Here is a 26,380-nt window from a genome sequence, read left to right as displayed (position 1 = left end):
CTGTAAGACCTGGACAACTTTCCCCAGCTGCTTGTGACCAACATCAAGAGTGACTTGTGGTGCGGCGTTCTACCATGTCCAAATGCTGTGCGTGCTTGTCTAGCCGTTCGGACATTCTGTCCATGCGGTAGGAGAGAGAGTCAATCTTAGACCCCAGCACTGAGAGGCTGCCCTGTAGACCCTTCTCCATCAGCATACATCGGATGTCTCCCGCTGGCTCCTCCTGGGGCAAATCCTGCGTGGCTTCATCTTCCTCCACGGTCACCTCGCGACCCTTGGTCTTCTGGTCAAAGGTGATCTTTGGCTGTGTTCTGTCAACTTTGCCCATGCTTGGCATCCCTCCTCACTCCGGACTAAGGCGAAAGCGCTGCAACACCCTCTGAGGCCAATGCGACAGATCTGCTCCTCAAAATGTCGGACTCGTACCTACCTCAGTTTGGGCACCAAATAACACCAAGCCAGCAACCCAGCTTTGGGAACGCCATGGGTAGATGACACAGACGCAGGCCCAACTCCTCCAGGGTTCGCAGTGACTCACAGGCTCAGGCAGTGAAGGCAGCGCGAAGGCGGGCACAGGCAAGCAGGCACTCCTAATGTGTTGCACTCGAAATACCTCATCAGGGAGCAGCAAAGGTATCCATTCGGGGGCAGGGCTTCAGGGTTGAGGGATCAAGAGTCATCAGGCAGGGAGAGGGGCGCGTCTCAACGCCAGCCGCTGGGCGCCGCAAGGAGCATCAGCAGCGCGAGCAGGAAAGCAGAGTCAGCGTCCACTCCAGCCCAGGGATTCAGGCCTAAGCACCGGCACCGCTGCAGGCCAGGTCGCGCTCCGCCGTCCAAAGTCGCACAGGAGCGAGAGTGAGAGCGATCGACTCCCCGCCGGCTCCGGTCTCCGAATCCAGCACAGTGGGGCTCGCTAAATGCCTCAGGAAGTCAGTGGTTGCAGAATAATGTCACGGTAAATGGGAGCTACGCGCTCAAGCGGCCATTGTGGTGGCGATCAAGTTCCGCCCCCCCAAAATTTATATTTTTAAACATACACTCAAGCAGAAATTGATGACAACTCGTTAACTGTCAATAAAAAAGAGTTGTCTTGTGTTTCGACAAAGGTGCTCAAACATAGATTCAAACATAATGACCAGCAGCATTGAGTTGCTATTCATTCAAGTTATTTTAGAGGATGATAACTCAACAATGAGTATGATGAAATTTATTGAAAAAAGTGATGAACTGGAAGAAAATATGAATGAGAACTGTCTAAGTGGCTTCAAATGTCAGTCAACATTTAATCCAGATCTTTCCATATGATGCTATTGATACCCATCAGGAGGCAGTATATAGAGACTGCAAGAGACTGAACATCATCACAATAGTACAAACATAGGAAAGTTATTGAAATGAGAATGGAAAGAACTTACAGCCTTGATGAATGACGACAAAGTGATCATTTAACCATCAGACAAAGGGGGGGACTATTGTACTTATGAGTATAGTAGTGTAATTGCAGAAGCTTTAAGACAACTCAATGATGAATAATCTTACTGTAAGATCTCTATATAAGAATATTTGAATACGGAACCAAGCCTATGATTAAGATTTATTTTGAAACGCGTCAGGCTGCATCCCGTGTTTGGCAGAGTCTATTGGGGATTTGCTGCTGCCAGAGTGCATCTTCGCCAGTGGGCAACTTTGGAGCTTTAAAAAAAGAAAATATATATATATATATATATTTATATGCAGGAAGCAGGAGAGTTTGTTGCGGCTGCCACTGCCGGGGGTGTAAGAGCGGTAACCTTTCCAGGTGTGACGTCTTCATGGGGGAAACCCTTTTCTGTCTAATATATATATACACATTCCACTGACGATTTGTAGTTAAGAGTTCTTAGGGAAAAAACATTTGGGATATCTGTGGTAATTCTATGGTGTTCCATCAACTATCTGCCCATACCAAATACAACAATCCCAGAAGCCAGCCCTGGCCATGTTTAACAAGAGGTAAGGATGCAGTTAAACTGTTGGAGAGCTTTTCAGTTCACAACTTTACTCCAATACAAATAATCATGTTGGGACACAAACACACTCCTCTAGTACCTGTCATTGCTTTCATCAGTGTCTGGATACAGGTTGTTTTACCAGCCCCGCTTGGTCCAAGTGCCATCATACCATGTCTCACCCTTTGGGTCTCAAACAACTGGATTATTTTCAGCGTCCATGGAGGATGGCTAATCAACCCTGCGGCTTCCACCTGAAACCATTTGTAGCAAACCATAATTAATTCAATGTATATATACCATCACGGTAAAGATGATTTCATAACTCATCACATTTATAAAATATACATGTTGTTTATAAATTATTATGACAATTTATGTATTGTACCAGAATGGCAACTCAACTGGTTGACGCACCTGCAGTAGAAATAGTTTACCTAGCAAAGCAGAATTCAGTATTTATCGGAGAATACAGTCACAGTCAAATTTGACAGGGGAACGTGCTTGCAGAGTTACTTTCCTTCAGTAACGTTATTTTCCTTGATGTTTGGTTCAGAACTCTTACCTGAACCTCTATCGCCATCTACTGCCTCATCCATCGAAGATGAAAATCAGTTTCATAGGCTTACTCCAAGAACGGCAATCACTCACTAAACTCCCAGAGCTCATTAATTTAGTATTCATCACAATCTGTTAATTGGCTATAAGCATAGTAAATTTGACAGAAGTATACAGAGGTGGATATCGTAACAGTCGAGGGTTGTTACAAATTAATGAAGACTCTGCCTGAGTGCTTCTAAGTCCACTTTACAAGCGGGGTAGAGGCAGTGCTTTAAGATGGTTTGAAAGCTTGGTCCTATTTTCCTGTCATTGCCTTCCAAAACATAAAACACCAAAGCTTCCTAAAAAGCAAAAAACAAAATCTGTGTGACAGACTTGAAGGTATAAATAGACTGACCATAACACTAAGGGCCATATTCACAAGAACGTGTGATAACTACCGCAAGAGTAGCGTAACGCAACTTTTAATATCGCAGCCTAGCGCGGGAAAATAACCCTGTGTCAACGTCGAATTCACAACAAGGCGGTAGCATGCGATAGCCACCAGATAACGCTGACAATGTCCGCGATACAACCACCCCTACGGAGATAAAAACACAAACCACAACACCAGAAAACCTGCGATGAGCCCTTCCGCGAAGAGGAAAGCAGGGATAAGCAGCGCGAGGGCAGCAAACTCACGCACAATGCGGGAACAAGCACAAGGACAGCATACGGAAAATGCCACTGAACAAAATACATCAACAGCGGAGTACCACGGATGCACCCTGGCCAACTGCAGAGGACAACATGCACACCACAACATCCAAGCACCATGGAAGGACAGAACCAACAGGCACACCAAATGAAAGAGACCAGTGCCAGAAAAATCTGAGCCGCTGGAGCGACACACCCGCCATGCAGCATACGCACATAAGCAGAATTGCACCTCGACATTGACAATATCCCGGTACAAACAGCAACCCCTCCACAACTGAACACAGGACACATCTGGACCGGCAAATGTGCACAACAAGGCAAATCACATCTGTAACCCCAGGGATATGTAACATGACAATGCACAATTCCAAACGTTAACCTGAAAAGTTTTCATTTACACATGCAGTGCAATTGGACATCTACTACAGTCCCATGATTGCCACGGACCGACACAATGTGACGTGCTCATGAGAAGTAGGTGTCAGTGATGTAGTTCCTACGGGCCATTCCTGCCGCAGCTGCAGTGGGATGTGGCCCACCTGCCCCATCACCATCATCATCGTTCGGTACCTCTGGTACTGGGATCCATGGGGCCCTGGTGCAAACACAGATGTTGTGCAACATACAACAATCATCTTGCACACAATGTCCGGGCTGTACAGGAGCTTCCCACCTGAAAACATGAAATGTGACTTCAACACACCAAATGTGCGTTCAACGATGCCCCTGGTGCGTATGTGGGCCGCATTGTACTGCCTCTGGGCAGGTGTGTTCGGATCTCGGAGAGGTGTCATCATCCAGGGGCAGAGTGCATATCCTTGATCACCTGTGACAGTGCAGGGAGAAGAGCGTCAATACTTGGTTAGGCAGGATGTGATGGCAGGCCCACTTACTCAGTGACGCCTGTGCTGGCTGTGTGTGGGGTGAGTGTAAGCCAGCCCTCAGGGAGTAGCACCGGATGACTGGAGTGGTGTAGTCCTGTCTGGTAGGTAGTCGTGTAGTCTGACCTGTTGAATGTCGCTTGGTCACGTGTGCATCCCCACTGATGTGCTTTGTGCGTTGATGGCTGTGGGATGTGTGGTGTGTTGATTTGGTACCTACCAACGAGCAGTCCAGTTCCATATGTGCCATCCTGGAAGCGCTGGTTGATGATGGACTGTCGGAAAATGAAGGATTCGTGCACACTGCCTGGGTAGTTGGCGACGACATTGGTGAAGAGTCCCTGGTGGTCCACTATTGCGTTCACATTGATGGAATGAGTGTGCTTTCTGTTGCGGTAGTGGTGTGCAGTATCCGCAGGGGGCACAAGTGGGACATGTGTGCAGTCCATTGCCCCCAACACGGCCGGGAATCCAGCTATGGCGTAGAAGCCTTGCTTTGTCTCCAGCTGTTCCTGCGCAGTGTTGGGGAAGTGAAGGTACTGAGGTATGAAGCTGAGGATGGCTTCCAGGACAGGTGTGATGAACTTTGATAGGGCTGGCTGTGAGACTCCTCTGACTCTGGCAGTTGTTGGTTGGAAGGTACCAGAGGCCAACAGGTGCCGCACAGCCAGCAGCTTTGTCTGAGGTGGGATGTTGGTCCTCCGCTGTGTTGGGACCATCAGCCTGTGGGCGATGTGGGTCAGGATGCAGAGAATGGTTGTCCTTTTGAGCCTGTAGTGGGCAATGACTTCCGCGGGCGTTAGGTCTGTGAGAGTGGTGCGTTTTCGGTAGGTCCGCTGTCTTACTCTACGCTGCCTCTGTGGGTCCAGGTCCTGGGGGTGGAGGCGGTCCTGCAGTCCTGGGGGTGGAGGCGGTCCTGGGGTGGAGGCGGTCCCGGGGGTGGTGGCCAATAACGCCAACTCCAACAAATGCGAGACCAATTGCACTTCAATGTAATAGGTCTCGCACTTGTTAAAGTTAGACCATTTGGCATTAAAAATGACAAAGATTTTTACTTATGCTTTTTTATACCATTGGCAATAGTGCTATGCAAATAGAATAACTCCACCGCAAATAATAAAGCAAAAGTATTTTCAACGCCAACAGCTCTAACTTTAACAAATGCGAGACATATTGCATACAAATGCTTGTTTTCTCATATTCCCTGCGTCCCCATTCTGCATATTCCTTCCAATTGTAAATTACTTTTGCTAATTTCGTGAAAAGTAACATTAGGCATATCAAGTTTGATGCAGGGTCAACAAATTATTTAGGGCCAGATGTAGGTAAAGTCAATTTTGCGAGTCCCTAATAGCGATTTTTACCGAATCGCTATTAAGGACTCGCAAAATGGAATGTATGTAGGAATCGCAAAAATAATTGCAATTCCTTAATATTCCTTAATTGCGAATCACAAATTGAGATTCTCAATCAAGGAATACCTTCCCATTCATTCCTATGGGCCAAGAGGCCCTTAGGAATGAATGGGATTTGTGCACGCAATTTGCGAGTAACCGAGAGGCACTCGCAAATTGCGTGCGCAATTTCAAGGGTGCAAGGGTTCTGAAATGACACCCTGTTGCACCCCTGAAATGTGCATGTGTGCACATGTGGCGCACCTACATGCCCTAAGGGCATGTATGTGTGCCACATGTCACTTTGAAAAATGCAAAAAAGTGCTTTTTTAAAGGAAATCGCAAAATACCACCAACTTGAAGTTTGTGGTAATTTGTGATTCCTTAAGGCAATATCGCAATTTGCGATGCCTACTAGCATAGCATTTACAGAATTGCAAATTGTGATTCTCTAAATGCTTGCGCAAAATAAGGAATCAAAATTTTTGCGATTCCTTATGTTGCAAGTGGATATTTGCCTACCTACCTTGCACACAGCCAAATTGCGATCGCAAACGCTGAAATTCTGCGAATTTCATCATTTGAGATCCCAATTTGGCTTCCTACATCTGGCCCTTAGTTCCCCCACAACTGATTATTGCCATAATAGTAGTAATTTAATTGTATCTGAAAACCCACCTGCCAACCGTCAATACAGTGGTGTAATGCAAAATAATGCCCCCTCCCCTGCAGAATGTGATTAAGGGGTCCTGAGACTCATATATAGGGTATCTGGTTTTAGATTTAAACCTATAATAACTGATAAAACCCCACCGAAAGGAAAATAGCCATCACCGGTGTAAACATATAAACACTGAAAAAACACCTTTACAACCACAAACTAACTGCCATTCAAAGAAAGAGTGAAAGAGTCATTTTAATTTCTTCCTGAAGGGGCCAATACAATGTAACTTTGTTATACAAGGTAGCATCAAGAAAGACTGGGCTAACATTACTTTGCTTGAGTTTTGTTGTTTAGGGATGTCACTAAAACATTGTCTCTTCTTCCTTCTGCTTTTTTCAGTTTTGTGATCTTTGGTCTAACGATGCAGTGTTTAGATGCATGTTTTAGGTCTTATTTAGTTATTTTATAAACTGTAGAGAATTGGGAAATATCAAAATCGTATTTGATATTTTGGCTACATTTCATTTCACTGATAGGTAAAATGGCTGGTTTCATAAGAATCTTTCCTAATATATATCATCACATTTAACCACAGAGAATAGATGAAATCCTTTGATACATCAGCCCCCTTTTCGTGTGAGTCAGTATTGATTGTAAGTGAATTGCCAAACACCCCAGGCTTTAAACATTCAATGCAAGATGTATTGACAGGTATATGTGAAAAGAATGTTGTCACCAAGCATCTGAGATAGTGTTGAAAACATGACACCAGATGTTTGGTAAAGATGGAATGCAGTGTCACATGGAAGGCTGCTGAAAAAAGTTCCTACCAAGTTCAAAAAAGATTGGAGTGATATTGTTTGTATTTTCAGTAATTCAGCTACGTATATGAAAAAATTGTATGATGGCCTATCAAAATCGATACCTGAGCTGAAGTACTTCCCTGAAAGAGATCCTTTTCACTTACTAGATGGTATACTGAAAGCATCTTTACAATCTTCAGAGATAATGAAGAATGCTATTGACTTTGCAGTCCATTCTGGTGCAGTAAAAATGTATTTGGACCTCATATACCCCGTGCACACGCTATCTACACACATGCACTATCAGCGCAGAAGGCAAGCAATAATTAAAATTAACACCGGAAAAACACGGTTTCTGTTGTTTTTAACGGCGCGAAAATGTGTAACCACTGATAACCACTGCTTTTTAAGGTATTGAAAAAACTGAAAAAACCCCACCAGAATTTACCAAAAATAGAAACTGAAAACAGGAAAGTATACTCATATCACAGATATTCATTGGCCTTAGGCTGAATCCCTCCCCCCCCCCCTAAAGGCCAGGAGCCCATTGAAGGTTTTAGGCCCTTCCTGCACTGCAGGTGCCTGTGGAACGCTGTTGAAATGCCAGCACAGACGACTGGATAGGCATGGCATTGAATAAAGGAGCGCTGCTGCCACAAGAAAAGAAATAGAAGCACATTTTTAAGTTCCTGATTTTTGAGGTAATTTAGAGAGATTGGTCCAGCACAGGTGTATTCTCAGGATACCAGTTGCTATCCTGGTGCCCAGTTAGACAAAATAGAAAGCTTGTAGAAGCTCCCTATTCCTATATTACAATTCATGTACTCATTAGAGAACTAGGGGCCTTCTTCAATGCTTATCATTTTTTAGTTTAATCATCTTCAATAATGCAATTTGTTCCATTCAATTCGATTCCATTCCCTATTGTTAGCTTTTTGTATGACACAAAACCTTCGGAAGCCGGTCCACATATATCAGCTTATCATGGTTGGAAGCCTCACACAAGGAGGAATTGGCTATAACTTTGTCTGTTATGACATCAATACACCTTACTAAGGGCCATATTCTCAAGGAGCTATCGCCGAGTTAACGGCACTTTATCTCAGCCAAAGTTGCGATAAATTTATCACCCCATTACCAAGCTGGTGTCAACAGCCCATAACACTAGTTTACCCACGATAGCAGCCGCAAAAAACATTGGCATAGATGACCCCGGCAACTATCGCTAATGAGATGCAGAGTAGGCGTTCCAGTGCCAAAAGCCGCGAAAACACCACTCCGCAACATTCCCAACGACCAGACCGATCGGCAAAAAGACCACGAAACAGGCGATAAGGCACCTTAGCACCAGGAAACTAATACCTGGTGCAAAGTCAGATGGCAGCCTGCACCACAAAAGGGAGCACAGCCCAGAAACACACCTGAAGAACAACAGATGCCATGGAGCCACTGAACATGCGGGCCGGACACCCAAGAGGGCCACAACACCCACTGCCACCCCCCCAGGACCACACCCCAGCCCCCCGGACACACACCACCCCCCTCCCGGACCAACACTGAGGCAGCGCAGACAAAGACAGCTACCCTCCCAAAATGCACGAACCACACAGACCCAACACCAGAGAATTCCATTGCCCACTACATGTCCAAAGGGACAACTCTTCTCCGCAACCTGACCACCATTGCCCACAGGCTGACGGTACCAACACAGCGGACAATAAACATCCCACCTCAGACAAAGCTGCTGGCCGTGCTGCACGAGTTGGGCTCTGGTACCCTCCAACCAACAGCCGCCTGAGACTGAGGAGTTACACAGCCAGGGCAATCCAAATCCCTCACAACGGCCATGGATGACACCATCAGCTTGGCACCCCACAATCTATAATTCCCACACACTGCACAGGACCAGCCGGAGACCAAGCAAGGCGTGTACGCCACAGCTGACTTCCTGCACGTGTCAAGGGGCAATTGACTGCACACATGTCCTACTAGTGGCCCTTGGCAACACTACACAAGAAGCGTAACAGAAAGCGCACATATGCCACCAATGTCCAGGCAATAGTGGACCACCTGGGAATCTCCACCAACGCCACCGCAAACCACCCAGACAGTGTGCATGATTCCTACACCTTCCGACAGTCCATCATCAACCTGCGCCACTAGGATGGCAGCCACGGAAATACTCTGCTTGTTGGACAATACCAAATGCACACACTACACACCTCAAATCCACAACCATGCAACTCACAACACTGGGAATGCACATGTCACAAGCTCACATACAACATGCACACCCACCAGACACTACAGCCCAACTCACTGTGGGAATCTGGGCCAGCCATGTACATTAGCCAACAACGGCATGATACCTCGGCCACACAATAGCAGAATGTCGGAAGAGGTGGGGACCAGGCAGGTGTGAAGGAGGCAACCGACCCATGAATGAGACTGTACACAATGCCAAGTGTGGGTTGGATGTGATGGCCAGACCGCAGTATGCAGACCACATACATATCCATGTCGACATACACCGCTGGGGGTTGGATTGTAGTGGACAGTGGATGCAACCATGTCACCCCAGCCAGTGGGGAAGATCACTGGAATGTAGTTTGTTATGTCCCTCCCATAAGTGTGAGTGGAGTGGGCTGGCCCGGCGTATGCCAGGCCAGCGTAGGGGTGTGAATAAAAGGCACGTAACTCTGGGCGTGGTCCTCTTGCGGAATGCCCAACGTCTCTGCCAGGCAGGCGCCTCTCACCCCACCATGAGGCCGACGCCATGAGCGGAGTCGCCAGCGATCCTGTGCGCCTGCTGCACCTGAACCAGTCCTGCTCACCCCAGCGCACCCAGGCCTCAATGCCCACCTGCCGACACCGGCGTGTGTCAAAGAGGGCCCACCACGTGCCAGTGCAATCTCCAAGCCCGGGGCCCGTGACCGTGGCAGCCACCTCAGACCACCACGGCCTCCGCAACACAGGCCTGCAGTACTCCTCACTCGTCGACGTACTCCACCGGCATGCACAGCGGACAAGTAGGTCACATATTTGAAACTGAGTCTTGATTACACCATGGCAGTGAACATTATTTAAGGCAGAGTTTATGTCACTATAGTCCCTTTGATGTGGTGCCACCAAGTCTGTGCATAGCATTACAACCACACGTGTCTGTGGACCCACATGGACCACTGCCCTCGGCCTACGCTGCGCACGAGTGGTCACAGATTTGGAACTGAACATCGATTATTCAGAGGCAGAATACATATCATTGCACGCAAGGGCAGGCGTAAGAGGATGACGCGTTGCAGTCCGGAGGGAATAGGATCATCATTACGGAGGTGATCGAACACTACCGACAACTGCCCTGGTGTCACTAACTCTGCGCATCGCGAGCCAACGACACGTGGCTGTGGGCCTCTGCTGACCTCTGCTTCCGGCCTACACTGCGGTCCAGTACGTCACAGAGTCTTGATTTAGCGATGGTGGAGTTCATATCAGTGTACCGGCATCATCGCAGACTGCACCCCCTCCCAGCCCCGGTGCCACTAAGTCTGTTCCCGACAGACATGGACACTCTATGGCCATACATTGGTGCAGTTTGAGTCTATGGACTAGTGGGTAGTTTTCATCCTCATGTGGCTGTCACCGAATTGGTGGTGGCAACGAGGCTGTCGCTTTCCACGCCTCCATTTGCTGCTTCTGGATAACATCAGACCTTTGCCTCATGCCCTGGAGGACACCTTCCACTATCCCCCGCAACCCTCCGTCCCATTCACCACGGCCATCGAAGAGGAACCGCCCTACCTCAGTGCACCAAAAGTCACCATCCCGTGGCGGTGTGCCTGTGCCGACCGCTGTGCATCCGGGGCCACTAACTCTGTGCAGCTCACGTCAGGGACCCTGTCTGAATGAATATTGGATGACCTCTCTGACGGCGGTCTTGGGGTCATCGACGCCATGTGCCTCGGGCCCTGCGTTGTCCGCTGCCTCCGGCCTCAACTGCGGACCACCAGGGATCACCTGACCGGCCCGGACGTCGCATCACCGCAGGAGAAACACGCCACCATCGCTAGGGTCAACTCCATCCACCATCTGTCAGAGTCGAAGCAGTGGTACTGGCAAACTAACGTAGTTGCTCAGGCCTGTCGTGGATGCCATCGTCTGCCTGATCCCCTGCTCAGCACTCCAGGTGCCACTAACTCAGTGCACCACGACTCATCGTCCATTACTGTTTTGGTTATGTGCTGTGGAGAGCTCACGCAGTGCGGAAGACTGGGGAGGACGATGACTATGAGGAAGATGATGCATGTGTGACACCCCACCCACTTCCGCTGCCTCAGGAATAACCCTAAGGGACGCAATCCTAGACATTTTCTTCACATGAGCGCGCTCATCTCTAGTGCCTCAACCTCAGTGCACTGCAACTCACTAACACTTCTGTTTGTATGTTGGTTGACCTCTGTACTTGCTCCGGCTCCCTTCATGTTGCTCAGCAGTTGACTGTTATGCTGGTGTTTTCTGTTTCCATTGCACTGGTGTCCACTGTTGAATGTATTGCCAGCACCAGGCACTCTGTGCGGGCTGGCTTATACTCACCCCACACACATCCAGCACAGGCTTCACTGTACATGTGGCCCTGTCAATAAAGGGGCCGGGCGCACGTGCCCATAGCCAGTTCAACATGATAAATGCATGTGTCCCTGTGGTCTTGTTGTATGCATGAGGGCCCTGGGCCCTACGACACTACATTGTGCTGTGTATAGCGGACGCAGACATGTCACCGCAGGCAGCGGCTGAGACCTTGGACATGTAGCTTTGTCATCAGCCATTCAATGCGTATGAGGAGTGGACTGGGCCATCTTACGGAGGTCCTGCGTTGGGTGTGAATGATGATTCCGTGGCTCTGGGCGTGGTTCATTGCAGGACATGTGCACATGCATGTGTATCTGTCGCGGTGTGGGTCTCCTTTGTGGGGTGTAGGTGGTCCCTGATGGAACTTGAACACTCACGTATGTGATGTAGTTCGGCTTCCATAAGCTCTGAGCCCACCCGCACCTGTTCAGCCACCTCCTTTGGGTATTCTGACACCTGGCATTGGAATGCGATGTGTGCCTCAGTGAAGTGTTGGGAGCCAGCCGTGGTGGCAGGTGCTTTCTGCTGTGTGGTCTGTGCAGGGGCTGGGGTCATCTCTATGTAGCGTGGCTGCCCTGCTCCTGGGGGTGTGTTAGCTGAGAAGTCCATGATCTGTCGTAAGGCGTCTGTGTCGGAGGTGTGGTTGTCATCTCCGGCATCACTGATGGGTTGTCTGGTCTGACCTGCTGGAGGTGTTTTTTTGTCCCCTTGCAATGTGAAGGGGAGAAGATTGTTGACATTGTGTTGACATTTATGTTTGCGCATTGTTCTTGTTTACATGCAGACTGTGTGACAATGTACATTGTGACTGTTTGGGCGGTGCTGGCAAATTAGGGGGGGGGAGTGGATATTGGGACTACATGACCGATGTGAGGTTGTACCCGTGCATATGCATCTCACAGTTCCCTGCTCTGTCCAATGTGATTGGCCTGTTTCTGCGCATGAGCGGACCCAGTTGTGTCCCCTGTTCTGCAGTGTGGGTGTTGCACTTGGTGCCACATTGTCATGGGATGTGCTGTGCTTGCTATGTGTGTGTGCTGCAGTGTGCCACGGGATGAGGGACATGATCCTGGGTCATTGTTGGTGTACAGTATGCTATACTTGATTGTACATGTGTGCCATTGTGCACATCTCCCCCCGTCCCCCCAGTCTCTAGAAGTTACTCACCCTGTTGTTGTTGTGTCAGGTCCTTCCGAGTTGTGTCCGTACTCCCACCTCCTTGCACCGTCTCCACACTGCTGACTGGCCTCCCTTTCCTCCTGCTCCTCCTGTGGCGCAGGACTCCCACCTCCTGTTGCCATTGCTGCCTTCCTGTTGGCGGCGTCTTTGTGCCTGGTTTAGGTTTTCAGGTCATGCCAGCGCCTCTTGGCTTTCTCCACTGGCCTCCTGGACACTCCGGCTGCATTCCAGGTGGTCTGATTGTGGGACAGTTGCTGGTAGTGTTCTGTCACCTCCGTGACGCAGGTCTTGTGTTGCTGCGGACTGCACCCCGTCTTCCCCTCCCTCTTCTCCCTCACCTTCCCCGACCCCGTTGTACCTTGCTGGTGGTCAGTGGGGCTTGTGGGGTTCGCGTTGGCCTCTGCGCTCGATCAGGGTGCATCCATGGTGCTGCTCCTGTGCCTATCAAAGTGAAGGAACTGGTTTTCACACACAGTGGTGTGAAGGTGGCATTCCCTGCTTTCTTGGGTTTTTCCGATTGGTTGGTGGTAGGGTGACCAGATTCTCAAAACAAGCGTGTGCGCCTCGCGCAGCAGCAGGGGGAGGGAAGAGAGGAGGGGGCCTGCGCGATTCCCTTGCGGGAGCGTGCGGCAAGGCGCGATAATTGCTACCATATGGCGCCAGCTGCTCGCTCCCGCAAGTGAATCGCCAGACGTGCACGCTTTGCCATTGGAAGCAATGCAACGCGTGCACATTTTTGCAGGGAAAGCTGTGCCGATGACTAAAGGTCTCTATCCTATGCAGCGTATGCGCGCTGCGTAGGCGAGACCTAAAAAGGGATGCACACTCTGGCCTGCAACCACAGATTGATTAACCAGTTTACATCTCACCATTCCACTTATTTCCAGGGTGTGATAAACAGCACTTCAACAGCATGTGTGTCAATACCAGAGTGCACATTTAGATCACGCACTGTAAAGTCTCCCAGTTTTGCTGCATGTCATAGAGCATCAAAATTAATGAAGAGTATCATTGATACCACTGGAACACAAAGCATGATGCAGCTCCCTTTGTCAGTTGTGTGCCGTTGGGCAGCAATACACCCGAAACCAACCATTTCTGTGCATTCACACCTAGTGCTTGAAGAAATAATCTTAGCCCATCTACGCCAACCCAGTCCCCACCAGAGGAAACTGGCTGTCTGTTCTTCAATCTTTACGCATAGAGCTCTGTCCCATTAACGCACTCTTTCATTATCAAACCCACCTGTTTTCCATTCCTATCCTTCTGCTCCTAAACAACCTTCTCAAACATTCTTCTGGAGTGTGCTGTGTTATTATCCTAGTTGGCACACCTATCCATCTCATGGATGATATCCTAGATGTGCATCTGCCAGGGGCTCCCGCCCAGTCAGGGAACTGTGCTGAGCGGGACGCCTGGAGCTCAGGGGGCCCAGCTCAGGGCCCCCCGCACCATGGGGGCTAATGCGTCAATCGCATGCTGAGTTACTCAGAGTGTCTGGGAATGCATCCTGCATTCAGACAACTCACCCATCATTTTCACTGCTACCCTTAATTTTCACACTCACCCTGCACTCACACAACTCACCCTGCACTCACATGACAACATACACTCCTGTCACTCTCACCGCTCGATCTGCACTCAATCATAAACAAGCACATCTCTCACCATGGTTTCACTCCTCCCACTCTGCACTGTCACCTGCACCCAAACTCCAATGGGCACATCATTTCCCTGCACTCACATCACTCACTCCTCTCACCCTACTCTCAAACAGGCATATCACTCACCATGGCCTCACACCACTCACACTGCACTCCCTCCTCTCATGCCTGCACTCCTGCAGGCATAGTGCTCAGCCTGAACTCACACAGGCACTCCATTTACCTACCCCTCATCCAGCTCACAATGTCTGCACACAGGCACAATGGTCTGCCAGATCTCGCAGAGACACCACACTAAAACTGCACTAAGTCCTCTCAACATGCATTCACTGGTTACTCCCGCAGCACACCCTTCACTCTCACTGCTCACCCTGCACTCACACTCCTTACCCTGCATTTACACTGCTCACACCACTCACGCTGTGCTCACTTCTCTTCCTCTGCACACACTCCTCTCACCCAGGAATCTCATGTGCCTTCCTCTGACCTTGCACTGATTTTGCTTGCCCTGCACTCACATCGGCACACCTTTAACACTCCTCTCAAACCACCCACACTGCACTCACTCACACTATTCACCATCACCCAGCATTTACATGAGCACACCTCTTATGCTGCATACATAAAAACGATACCCAACTCTCATGAACATATGTTTCTAGAAAGGCACCCACAGAATACCTGCTCTTTTCATAGTATTATATGCCTAGTCTGTTCCATCTGCAACTATGAAGCCAATGCAAGAGGGGAGAGTGGACTGAAGATGCAGTATGGAGCAAGGAGGGGTATCAAGGCTGAGGCTCTGAGGGGATGGTGTGGAATTGAGAATCGGTCTGAGGCTATGGGGATGAGCTGGGAGCAAGTGGTAACAAGCATTGGCATAGCCAATAGGTCTCGCTTTTGGGACCTTATAAGTGTTTAGCCATGCAACACTTGATGCTGTTGCACCAAGGATACTGTGCTGGATAACTAAATACTCATGAGTGAGTAATTACTGACTTGCTGAGGTAGGACCTGTAGCTTAATACACCATTTGATTTACAGCACCGTGTTTTGTCTGACTTTGTGTCCCAATGACGAAGTACACTGTAACGAGGATTAATGTTGATTGTCAAATATAGAAATTATTTTCACTCTGTTTAGAGATCAGCTGAGAGGTCATTATCAACAATCTTTTTAAGGCACAGGAGCAATATTAAGAAACCTAAAAGGACCCCATCTATTAAGGTGGCACCCGTTCTCTTTGGTTGCCCAAAAAGAAGATCGCCGCAGCTGCAGCGATGCTACAATAAACAAGCATTAGAAATGCAATAGGTCTGAAGTTAGAGTTATTGGATTTGTAAATAGCAAGTGTTTTACCCTTGTGTTATGGAGTGACAGTTTGCCGATATGGGAGATCAGAATTCCGGAGAGGGAGGTTTTTAGGGCAGCAGTCTCTTGTTTAAAGCACCATTCATATCAGTAATTTCAACAATAAAAGAAAATAAAACTGACCTATTTTGCATTAAAAAGGTGCTCTCAGACGCAGGCTCTTTGGATGACAATCACTTAAAAACACGTCTGAGACTTTTGTTTGTGCTCCGACGCCCCCTATATGTTGTGGAATTTTTTTGCGACTGCGGATCCCCTGTAGCCGCGATGAGAATGAAAGAAGTATCCTATAGATACCCAAGTGGCACAATGTATAATGAACACCGAGGGGAGAGTCTGCGCTGTAGGACTCGAGTGCTAAAGAACTTCGAAGGTGAATGTCAAAGAAAGGGGGTGCATGTCACTGAGGGAAGTGTTTAGATTGCACGAGGGTGCCTCCCCCAATACACATGAAAATGAGGACTGCAGAAAGTTTTCTGGAGGCGGAGCGATCATGACGCCACGGCTGGGGGGCTACTTAAAGCATGATCATTGTAGCTGGTCACAAACGGAGTGTGAAACACACAGGGACAAATCCCCATGTCATCGCTTTCCCTGTGCCGCCTGGCCCAGCCTTCTGTGCAGTTACCTGGGGCGAGGCGCTGCTCCCCGCCAAAAGGCAGAAGTGATGGAGTTCCCGGGGCTGCTGCTCTCAGTAGCAGGAGGAATCTAAACGGAGCATCCACGCCCCTCCCCCGCATGGCCGGTGAGGAAAGACTACAGTGATCGGAAGCGCGGCCTCCCTGAAGCGGGTGCCGTGCTAATAAAATTAAAGCCGAGAGGCACTCAAAAATATATAAATTAACACATTTTGTGAAATTTAAACAGCTACACACACATCCTGTTTTCTTTTTTTAAAGGAATTTTAAAAACGGCTTGGAAACACACGATCACATTATAACTATGTCTTTAGGTTAAGTGAAGGCGGCCGGTAGGAGATGGTGTTGGGATGATGGCTGGGAGTCGACAAAGAAATGTGATTTGGGGGGGGATAGCTTTAAAACAAACAAAAACAAGCAGGTCATTCACTCTGAGCTGTTAATTGGAAACAAGCGCGCACGTCGCGCTGAACTAGGTGAAAAAAAAGACGAGGAGAGGAGGAGGCAGCTGGGGGAGGGGAGAGAGGAGGGGGCCGGCGCCTGATTCCCTTGCGGGATCGAGCAGGAACCATCTGTCAAAGCTCACTCCCGCAAGGGAATCGCCAAACGTGCACGCGTTGCCATTGAAGGCAATGCAATGTGTGCACGTTTTTGGCAGCAAAACTGGATCGATGGCTAAAGGTAGTTTTCCTTAGCAGCGCATGCGCGCTACATAGGCGAGACCTAATGAAGTACAGGAGGAGAATGCATGCAAAGACTGCAGAGGGGGAAGCAGGAACAACAGGCTAAGGATGAAGACAGAGGCTGTGGGTGCTGGACTTCAGGTCAGCAGAGTGTTGTGGGTGGGGGAAGCAGGACTTGCTCCAGAGGTACTTTTTAATCCTGCACCTGGGCCACGTTGGCCTGGATAGGGGCCTGCTGTTTTCGCTGCTGCTGAAGTTACAATGTACATTAACATTTAAAACCTGTTGACCTGCATGGTGGTAGTGCTCTGTGGGGGCTGGGGGCAGGTACCACAGTGGAGAGCTGTCTGGGGCTGTGACACAGGCACCAGCTTCTGTAGGACATAGGACACTGGAGCTTAAGCCCCAACATTAATTTGGCCGAGATGTTGGGGCTCGTGAAAGCATACTAAAGCCCAGGGCAGGACTGGTAATTGAAAACAGCCCTGGCAAAAATGCTAACTTCAGCCCCTGTGTGCAGACGTGCTAATGTGCGAGAGAACCCGAGCAACTTTTTAAAGTTGCTACTGGAATCGCATAATGTGCACCACCAATCCTGGAGGCCGAAACCAGTCTCCATGTGGCAAAACAGGTCTCCTGGGGCTCCAGCCTCCCGGGGGATTGCCCGCTTGCCCGGCTGGCCAGTCCGGCCTTGCTAAAGCCTGTGCTGTGCAAGGGATATGGACACGGGCATTGAGGCTTTCTGTTTGAGGTTTTCTGTTCGTCTTCTCAATTAAGACACTTTCAGTTGCTGCTGCTACATAGCGTGAGCAAAGGAGGGTGAGGGTTATGGGTGGTGCTATAACATTGTACCTACAGCCCTTCAGGGCTGTCGTTGTGGTAGCCAGGCACATTTATAGCAAGCTCCAATGTTTTAAATGAGTTTTAGAGTTTGCAAGTTATCAGGTGAATTCTGACATTTATTCATGAAAGGCAATCTTTGCCCTTTCACCACTTCAGTGATTAATTTTTGATCTTTTCCAAAAATATAGGCTGAAAATCACACACTGAAACTTGTTTACAAAGTTTTTGCATAGTTGCCAATTGATTGTGTGATGCTTTCAGCCAGTCCTGGCTTTGCATTCACTACAATGTTTCATTCTGGGACATGTATTTTTTTTTAACATTGTTGGGTATGAAAATGTCAACATGCAAAGTGTTACTGGGTAAAAAGCCATGGGTACCAAAGGAGTCAAGCATTTCATAAGATCAACTGAATATTGTGTTTTTAAGTTTTAGAGAGTGGATTTGTTCATTTCCAATACTGTAACTGCTTGATCCACAAGAGAAACCAAAAACATGCCCTGTGCAGCTATTTTAAGAAAGTGCACGTTTTCATTCACATCATAACAAGTTATAACTTGTAACAAGCATTGAGAAGGCCATTTGGTATGATTTTTGAACAGTGTATAGAGAAAATGTTTTTACTAAGCTTCACTAAAAGCCAAGACAGGTATAGCAGGGGCAGCAGCAGCGCAAGCTTTTTCTGACATAATAAAAGCAGATTTGACCAATGTGAGTTCAATGTATGTAGTTGATTGAGTGTGAATGTGTGTGTGTATGTGAGTAAAAAGTACAAATGTATAAATGACTGCCAGAGATATAATGCGATTAAGAGTGTTTAAAACTGTGGGAGAATCAGTGTCTGGGTCAGTATGATTTTGTGTGTGAGTGTATGTGTGTTAAGCTTGCAAAGGCGATTCTGATTTGGTATAGCTGAGATTATTCTTGCCTTATGGGCAAGAGCACTGTTAGCATATGGATGGGAGGTTTTACCCATGGCAAAATTCAGGCCCTGACAGGCTGCAAGCAATTCTTAGCATACAGGGTGCATCCACAGAAAAATGCTAGAACTGACATTCAAGGTCATTCTTGTCATAAGTGACATCATACTCATTTTACAGGGGGTGTGTGAGAAAGTGCCCTCTTTCTTGCATGGTATGCTCCCACTTTTTGCTGAATTGCTGATGTTCTTTGACTGAGTGTGCCCTGGGCTCCTGCCAATCACGTACCCAGGGCATGTGTTCCTTCCCTAAAACTGCATTGAAGCCTAAACCTAATTGGCGTCTCTGGCCACAGGTCAGCCCCTGGTAAATGGTACCACAGGTACCCAGAGCACTGTGACCAGGGAAGGCCTCTAAGGGCTGCAGCACTTATTGTGCCACCCTTAGAGACCCTGTGCCCTGACACACACTTTGCAGGCTGAGTGTCTTGGTGCAGAACAAAACAAAGAGACGACATGGCACACATCCCTGTGTTGAGCATCAGAAGAAGGGAGATGCACACCTGTATAATCCAAAGTTTTTAACAACACTCGTCTCTTCAGCACTAGGAAGGCGTGCATGCTTGATATGCGCTCCGCCAAATGCGCATCCATTTAACAGAACACGTAGCAACCTACTTTGGTGCCAATACAAGCAGCACAGCCACGTAGCTAAATGAATCCAATCAATTAAATGTTTATAATCTCAATCTTCTATTTCACCATGTTTTGCTCCATTTCTTTACTCCAATATTCAATTCCTTCAATTCATTTTATTAATTTGCGAACGAAGATGTTTCACACAAGCACAGGAGGCATAATAGTTTCCAAGTGTCACGTCTTTATTTAAAAAAAAAAAACAATGCATTTCGGGAAAACATCCCTTCGTCAGGGGTATCTACAAAACAAGAATTTATGCATATTATCATTAGCAATGTCAAAATTACTGAACAGCTTACCTAGGATCATTAGTACATTCATTAGTTTTTGTGCTTAAAAATCAAGGGATGATGTCAGGCAATGTGTGAGATAAATTGTTCGCGCACTGAATGTTTATCTGGGAAGTATTGTAGTTGTGTTTTACAGGGATGCTTGTGACAAAAGTCAATGGTTTAAAATAGGATAAATTATCCTTTTCAATGACTGATACCAGGACAGGTGTTAAGATATTGAGCAAGCAAGCAATAGTTGAGAAACGATAAACTTTTTTAATTCTAATGATCCTAGGTAAGCTGTTCAGTAATTTTGACATTGCTAATGATAATGTGCATAAATTCTTGTTTTGTAGATGCCCCTGACGAAGGGATGTTTTCCCGAAATGCATTGGTTTTTTTTTAAATAAAGACGTGACACTTGGAAACTATTATGCCTCCTGTGCTTGTGTGAAACATCTTCGTTCTCAAATGAATAAAATGAATTGAAGGAATTGAATATCGGAGTAAAGAAATGGAGCGAAACATGGTGAAATAGGAGATTGAGATTATAAACATTTAATTGATTGGATTAATTTAGCTACGTGGCTGTGCTGCTTGTATTGGCACCAAAGTAGGTTGCTACACATCCCTGTGTGCCATACTCACACACCACTGCCCTGGCATACATCAGTCACCCCTATAGCTGGGTGCCCTATGCCAGTGGTGAGGGTACGGGTGCATGAGCCCTGTACCCCTACAGTGCCCAAGTCCATTCCTGGGCCCTGTAAGTGCAGTGTTGCCATTAAGAGTATATGGTGCTGGGAGTTTGTCATTACGAAGTCCCCAGCACCATGATGGCTACACTGAAGACTGAGAAGTTTGGTGTCAAACTTCTCAGCACATTAAACCCGCACCGATGCCAGTGTGGGATTTAATGTAAAATGCACGACAGAGGGCATCTTAGAGATGCCCCCTGAAACTCGACCAACTCCCAGTGACCTGACTGAGTGGCTGCGCAGGCTGCCACCACCAGACATGTTTCTGGACCCCTGGGTCGAGAGCTTGAAACAATGCACATCCAGGGATGAGGTGCCAAGCTTCCTCCCCCAGGATGGGCAGGGGTCACGAAGGAGAAGCTTCAAAGGCATGCCGCCTTTGTGAGCCTCTCCAGACCATTTGTTTCTTTCAGCAACTGGTCCCCACTGGTTCTACCCCCCACTTTGGGTGGGAAAACCGGCGGGAAAAACAAGTGAGGAAGAGAGGTGTGCCCACCTCTGCCAACTCCACCTCTAAGGTGGGGGAGGCGAAGTGAAGCACAACCCCGAATCCCCGCCATCTTGAGTATGGGGGGACCCAGCCAACTAGGGACAGACTCCTGCCCCCCTCCCACTGGAGAGTGGCAGAATAGGGGGTGTACCCACTCCAGGAAAGGGACCCATTGGTCCCTGTCCTTTACCTACCTGTAACGCCCTAAATTTAGTATTTAGGGGCACCCTGAACCTTCCTTCCTTAGATCCAGCAAACACAAGAAAAAGAAGAGAAGAAGGACGAGAAGCAGTGCAGAGCTAACAAGAGGACGACTCCCACTGACTTGGCACCAGCCCTACAGGCCTGTCTGCCCTCGAACCTGCTCCTGCAAAACCCCGGCGTGTCCAGCGGACAGCAACCTCAAAAACCCTGGAGGACCTGCTTGCCTTCACTTTCCAAGCTGTGTCTCCCGTGAACACCGGACTTGTTTGAACTGCAGCTTCTGGTGCCAGCCAGGAACCGCGAATCCTGCACACTTTGCACCCGCCGAACCCGGCCCGAGCTCGAGTGGACAAATACCACGAGGAGGTCCACCCGGCGATTCCGACCTGAGATCCGGCGACCCCTGACCTGCCTCAAGCCTCCTGACGAGGCCTGCAGCCTCAATCCAGAGGACCGCCCCTACTGCGACCTCAGCGGGTAAGAAAATCCGACGTCCCAAGGCACCCCCTGCACCCAACGCCCCATGGCCTTGTGTGCCTAACCAAGCAGTGCCTAGCCATCCCTACTTACCCCTCGAAGTGGTGGTCACTCCTGGAAGATCCTCGTCCCCAAGCCTCGTCCCCAAGCCTGCAGTGTTTCTTTGTCCCGGAGAATCTCCATTGAAATCAAGAGTCACCCGACCTCATAACAGCACCCTGCACCCGGCCTCCCTAGTGCCATTGAGGGTGCCCCTTTGGTGCTAACTTGGTCCCCAACTTGCCCTGAGCTTAACCCTAGGAGCTTTGCTCCCACAACCCTGTGGCCTGCTTGCCAGCAGCCACCAACCGGAGTTCCCTATCCTCCATTGGATAACATTGGGCCTCAACACTCTGCACCCAGCCGCCCGAGTGCCACTGGGCGTGCAACAACGGTACATCACTGACCCTGGGAGACCCCCGAGTCTAACCCCAGAACCCTAACTCAAAAGACCGATTACCTACCTGGAAACCGATAAACTCTTTTTTCTCATAGAATTACATTGACACTTTTTCTCCCAATAAGTTTCTGTCGACTTTTGAAAACTGAGAATATTCCTTAAAAATCACCAGATTAACCAAAACGCATTTTCTCAACTGTTTTCAGGAGATGTCCCAGTGCTGAATCTAGGTTTCCAGCACTGAGTAAGAAAAGTATAATTGAAGTAACTTACCTGCTAAGTGAATTTCCTCCCATAGGATAACGTTGATGATTCTATGTGAAAAAGTTTCTAAGTGTCAACTTTTGAAATAGAATAACATTCTTTAAACATCATACCTCTAACAAAAACAAATTTACTCAACTGTTTTCAGGAAATGTCCCAGTGCTGACTCTAGGATCCAGTCCTGTGTTATCTAAAGTAATCTGAAAAGTAATTAATTGCATTTTTCTCAAAAAGTCCATTCATTCGAATGTACTATACTTGCTAAGTGTTGCAAACTGCTTACTTAAACTGTAACTAAAATCAGTACAAGTTATACTGCAATTTTGAATTGTGTTCATACAAGTAATTTACTACTGCAAAGTATTTATATGCTTACCTGTACCAGGCTTGCTTGGTTCTAGTAATAAAACAACAGTATATTTGTTTTCATACAAAACCAATTGGCCTAGAGTTCAGTTCTTGAGTGTGTGAATTCATTTGCTGACTGAGTGTGTACATCAAATGCTTAACACTGTCCTCTTATACTGCCTTACTGCTCGACGAAGCTACCACTTTAGAGAGTAAGGTTCTATCTAACTTTAACCTCTGCCTACCTCTGCAGACTCTTGGACTCTATACACACTGTACCTCACTTTAGTGCAGTATATATAGAGCCAGTTACTTACAGGGTGCTGATGGCAAAACGCTGACCCTTGTATAATGGAGGTAATTCTTATCAACCTCACACTAAGTTTAGACCATCGCATTAACAAACGCAAAGGAGAGAATAAACGCAAAGACAGACATATACCTCAATTTGACCATTACAAACCATTGGATAACAATGATCGATCAGTTCACGAACCTATGGAGATAGGAACTGTGCAAACCTCATTGAGACCAGATGAAAGAGGCGTAAGAAGGGTCGTTGTTAAAACTGTGGCAAGAAAGGGCATTTCTTGAAAGACTGTCTTGTGAAAACAAAAATAAATTGAGTTGGAATCAGAAGGGTCACAGCAGCAGCTTCTGATAAAGCAGTGGAAAACTGATATGATCAAGAATAGAGGAAGGGATGCCGTCGAGCAGTATTTCTATCCATTCTTTCAACAAAGTAGTAACGCCCATTAAAGAAAATGTCTTCATATCTGTGGGAGCCGGCCTCGTGGCGTGGTCCTGTTTCCCCGTGCTAAGCCGCACGAGGTCCCATGCACATCGGGACTCCTCCATCTTGGATTGCACGTCACGCCACGTGACCATCTGTATGACCCTGCTCTACCCGGCCTCGGTCCCAGCGAGGCCCGACATCGAGACGCCAACCCCTGGCCCGGGGGATACCACGTGAGCCCTTCCCACTCCCGGCGGAGGGCAGTATCGATGGGACCCCCAACCGTCTTTCCACACCTGGGTGTGACCGCCCCACAGCTCTCTGGGGCCTGGCGCCTCTCCTGCTGGGCGTCTGGCCGCTCCCTACCCGGCCTCTCCGCCCCCTCCGGGCGCAAGGGTCCGGACATCAAAGGGCTCCCGTCCTATATCTGGGGCGACCCGACAACAGGGCAGTAGTTGTATCCTGGAGTCAAGAGCCCTGCTGATCGGATCGCGGCTGACCCTACGGAAGAAGACTCACCCTGAACCACCACTTGAGCCCTGCTGATGACGTCGCGGCTCCACCGTGCTTAAAGACCTTCACGAACCCTTGGGGCCCTGCTGATGCTGTCACGGCCCGACCTTGTTGAACCTTACCACCTGAGCCCAGCTGACCTCGTCGCGGCTCGACCGAAGCGGACCTACCACCAGAGCCCTGCTGACCGTGTCGCGGCTCGACCTAAGCGGAACTACCATCCGAGCCCTGCAGACGCCGTCGCGGCTCTCCACGTCCGAGCCGCTCGAAGACCAGCATCCAAGGTCTGGCACAGAGCCCTCCCATACCTGGTTGGTACTAAGACTGTCCCGCTACCCTATCCTCTTAACGAACACTGAGACTCTGATAGGATCCCTCGATCCCTCTGTAAATATTGCCCGTATTACTGCCGATAAAGAATCTAATCTTGCAACTGCTATTGAGTCCTGTGTGGTGGTGTTACTGGGCCTAGTACGATCATAGGAGAAGGACCTCCCCGAGGGGGCTTCTCAGCGGCGCTCGGCTATACCTTTGCGGTAGGAAGGTGCCCGGAATAGTCTCCCCGACTACCCGGCGGCCCTCCCTCCAACATTTGGTGGCCAGCGACGGGATCCGAGCCAGACGCAATCGTACAAGCAAGTAACGCAACCACTGCCGGACCAGACGGGAAAAGAAAGCCATGGATGGCCAAGAAGCAACCGTGGCCGCAACCTTCCAGGTGGAGAAACTGGAGGAATACACCAACAAAGAACTCAAACAGTTCTGCAAGGACAAAGGGATCCCAACCACAGGATTGGGCACCAAGGAAGATATGCAGAGAGCCCTGAAAGCCTGGGCAGAACTCGAGACCCCTCCACCCCGAGCCGAAGGGACCTCGGCCCGGGACGGAAACCTGCCGACCACGGCCCCGACAAACGGGGAGCGAACCGTCCCGGACACCAGCCTTTCCCACGAAGAGATACGAGAACGGGAAAGGGCACGGACACACGAAATGGACCTTGCCCGACTCCGGCTGGACGGTGAGCTCCTACTGGCGGAGAAAAAGATAGCCCTGGAGCAACTACGGCTGCAAGAAGAAATCGAGGAGAAGAAAAGGCATCGGGAGCTAGAGGAGAGACGGCTAACCCTCGAGCACGAGAGGAGCCTTAAAGAACTTGAACTAAAAGCTAAAACTGGGGAGACCAGCAACCTCGGAGCCCGGGACGCTCTGCCCCTGACCGAGCCAAAGGTTCACATCCCCAAGGATGTCGTCAAGGAGTACTATAAAAATGACGACATCCAGCAATGGTTCCGAGCGTACGAGGTAGCCATGACCTCCCATCGGGTACCCCGGAAGGATTGGGGCGCCGGCCTATGGGGGAGGTTCCTCAGCGAGGGGCGGGATACCCTGCTGCAACTCCCCGACGCCGTGATGACCTCGTACGACCACATGAAGGAAGCCCTACTCACACGCTACGGACTATCGGCCGAGATGTACCGGCAACGCTTCCGGGACTGCAAGAAGATCCCCGGTACCACATGGGTCGAATACGTGGACTTCTTCAGCCGAGCGTTGGAAGGATGGATAAAAGGGAGCAAGGTCACCTCATATAATGAACTGTTCGACCTCATTGTCTGGGAGCACCTCGCCAACAACTGCTTTGTGGAACTAAGACAACACCTCCTGGACAGTAAACTGACCGAGCCCCGGAAGCTCGCCGCCGAAGCGGACCGATGGGTCAACACCCGGGTCCCCCGGAACCCTGTGGGGGACTACACCCAGAGTACCACGGGACCTCCCCGCCAGCGAGGCAGAGGAGGGGGGTCCCACCGCAGTCGAGAATTCCCAGCCGGGCCGCCCAGAAGTCCGCCACGAGGGCAAGCAACCAACCCCGCTTCCCCGACCCAGGGCCGAAGAGGGACCCCTATCGCCCGGTCTGGACCACGACCGACAGTGACCTGCTTCGGATGTCAGCAGACCGGCCATTATGCAAGCGACCCGGCTTGCCCCGTGAACCGACGGAACGGGACCACGGGGCCACCTCCCCGACACATAGCCGCCGCAGCCCTGGGGGAGAGAGAGGACGAGGAGGAAAACCACGACGACGGGTCCCCCGAGTGGGAACCAGCCGCCATGTCGCTTGTATGCCTAGGCTCCCGAGAAATGGTGCCCCGAGCCACCATCCCAAGCAACACCCAGAAGTACCAACAGTGGGTCACCATCAACGGGCGACGGGCCGAGGCCCTCCGGGACACTGGGGCCAGTGTGACCGCTGTCCGCTGCCATC

The 26,380-nt window shown here is 49.2% G+C and overlaps 1 protein-coding gene across 1 annotated transcript in view; it reads right to left on the bottom strand.

Moving 5' to 3' along the window:
• The window catches only part of DNAH5 (dynein axonemal heavy chain 5), a 5,853,083-nt gene that overhangs the window by 2,737,055 nt on the left and 3,089,648 nt on the right, over positions 1-26,380 (bottom strand). The window contains exon 41 of the mRNA XM_085606747.1: positions 2,089-2,242. Within this exon, the coding sequence (XP_085462873.1) occupies positions 2,089-2,242 (154 nt within the window). The remainder of the gene's footprint in view (positions 1-2,088; positions 2,243-26,380) is intronic.

Source organism: Triturus cristatus, chromosome 5_2 (genome assembly GCF_964204655.1).
Source record: "Triturus cristatus chromosome 5_2, aTriCri1.1, whole genome shotgun sequence".
Classification (NCBI taxonomy): domain Eukaryota; kingdom Metazoa; phylum Chordata; class Amphibia; order Caudata; family Salamandridae; genus Triturus; species Triturus cristatus.
This window is presented reverse-complemented; position numbering and strand designations above follow the sequence as displayed.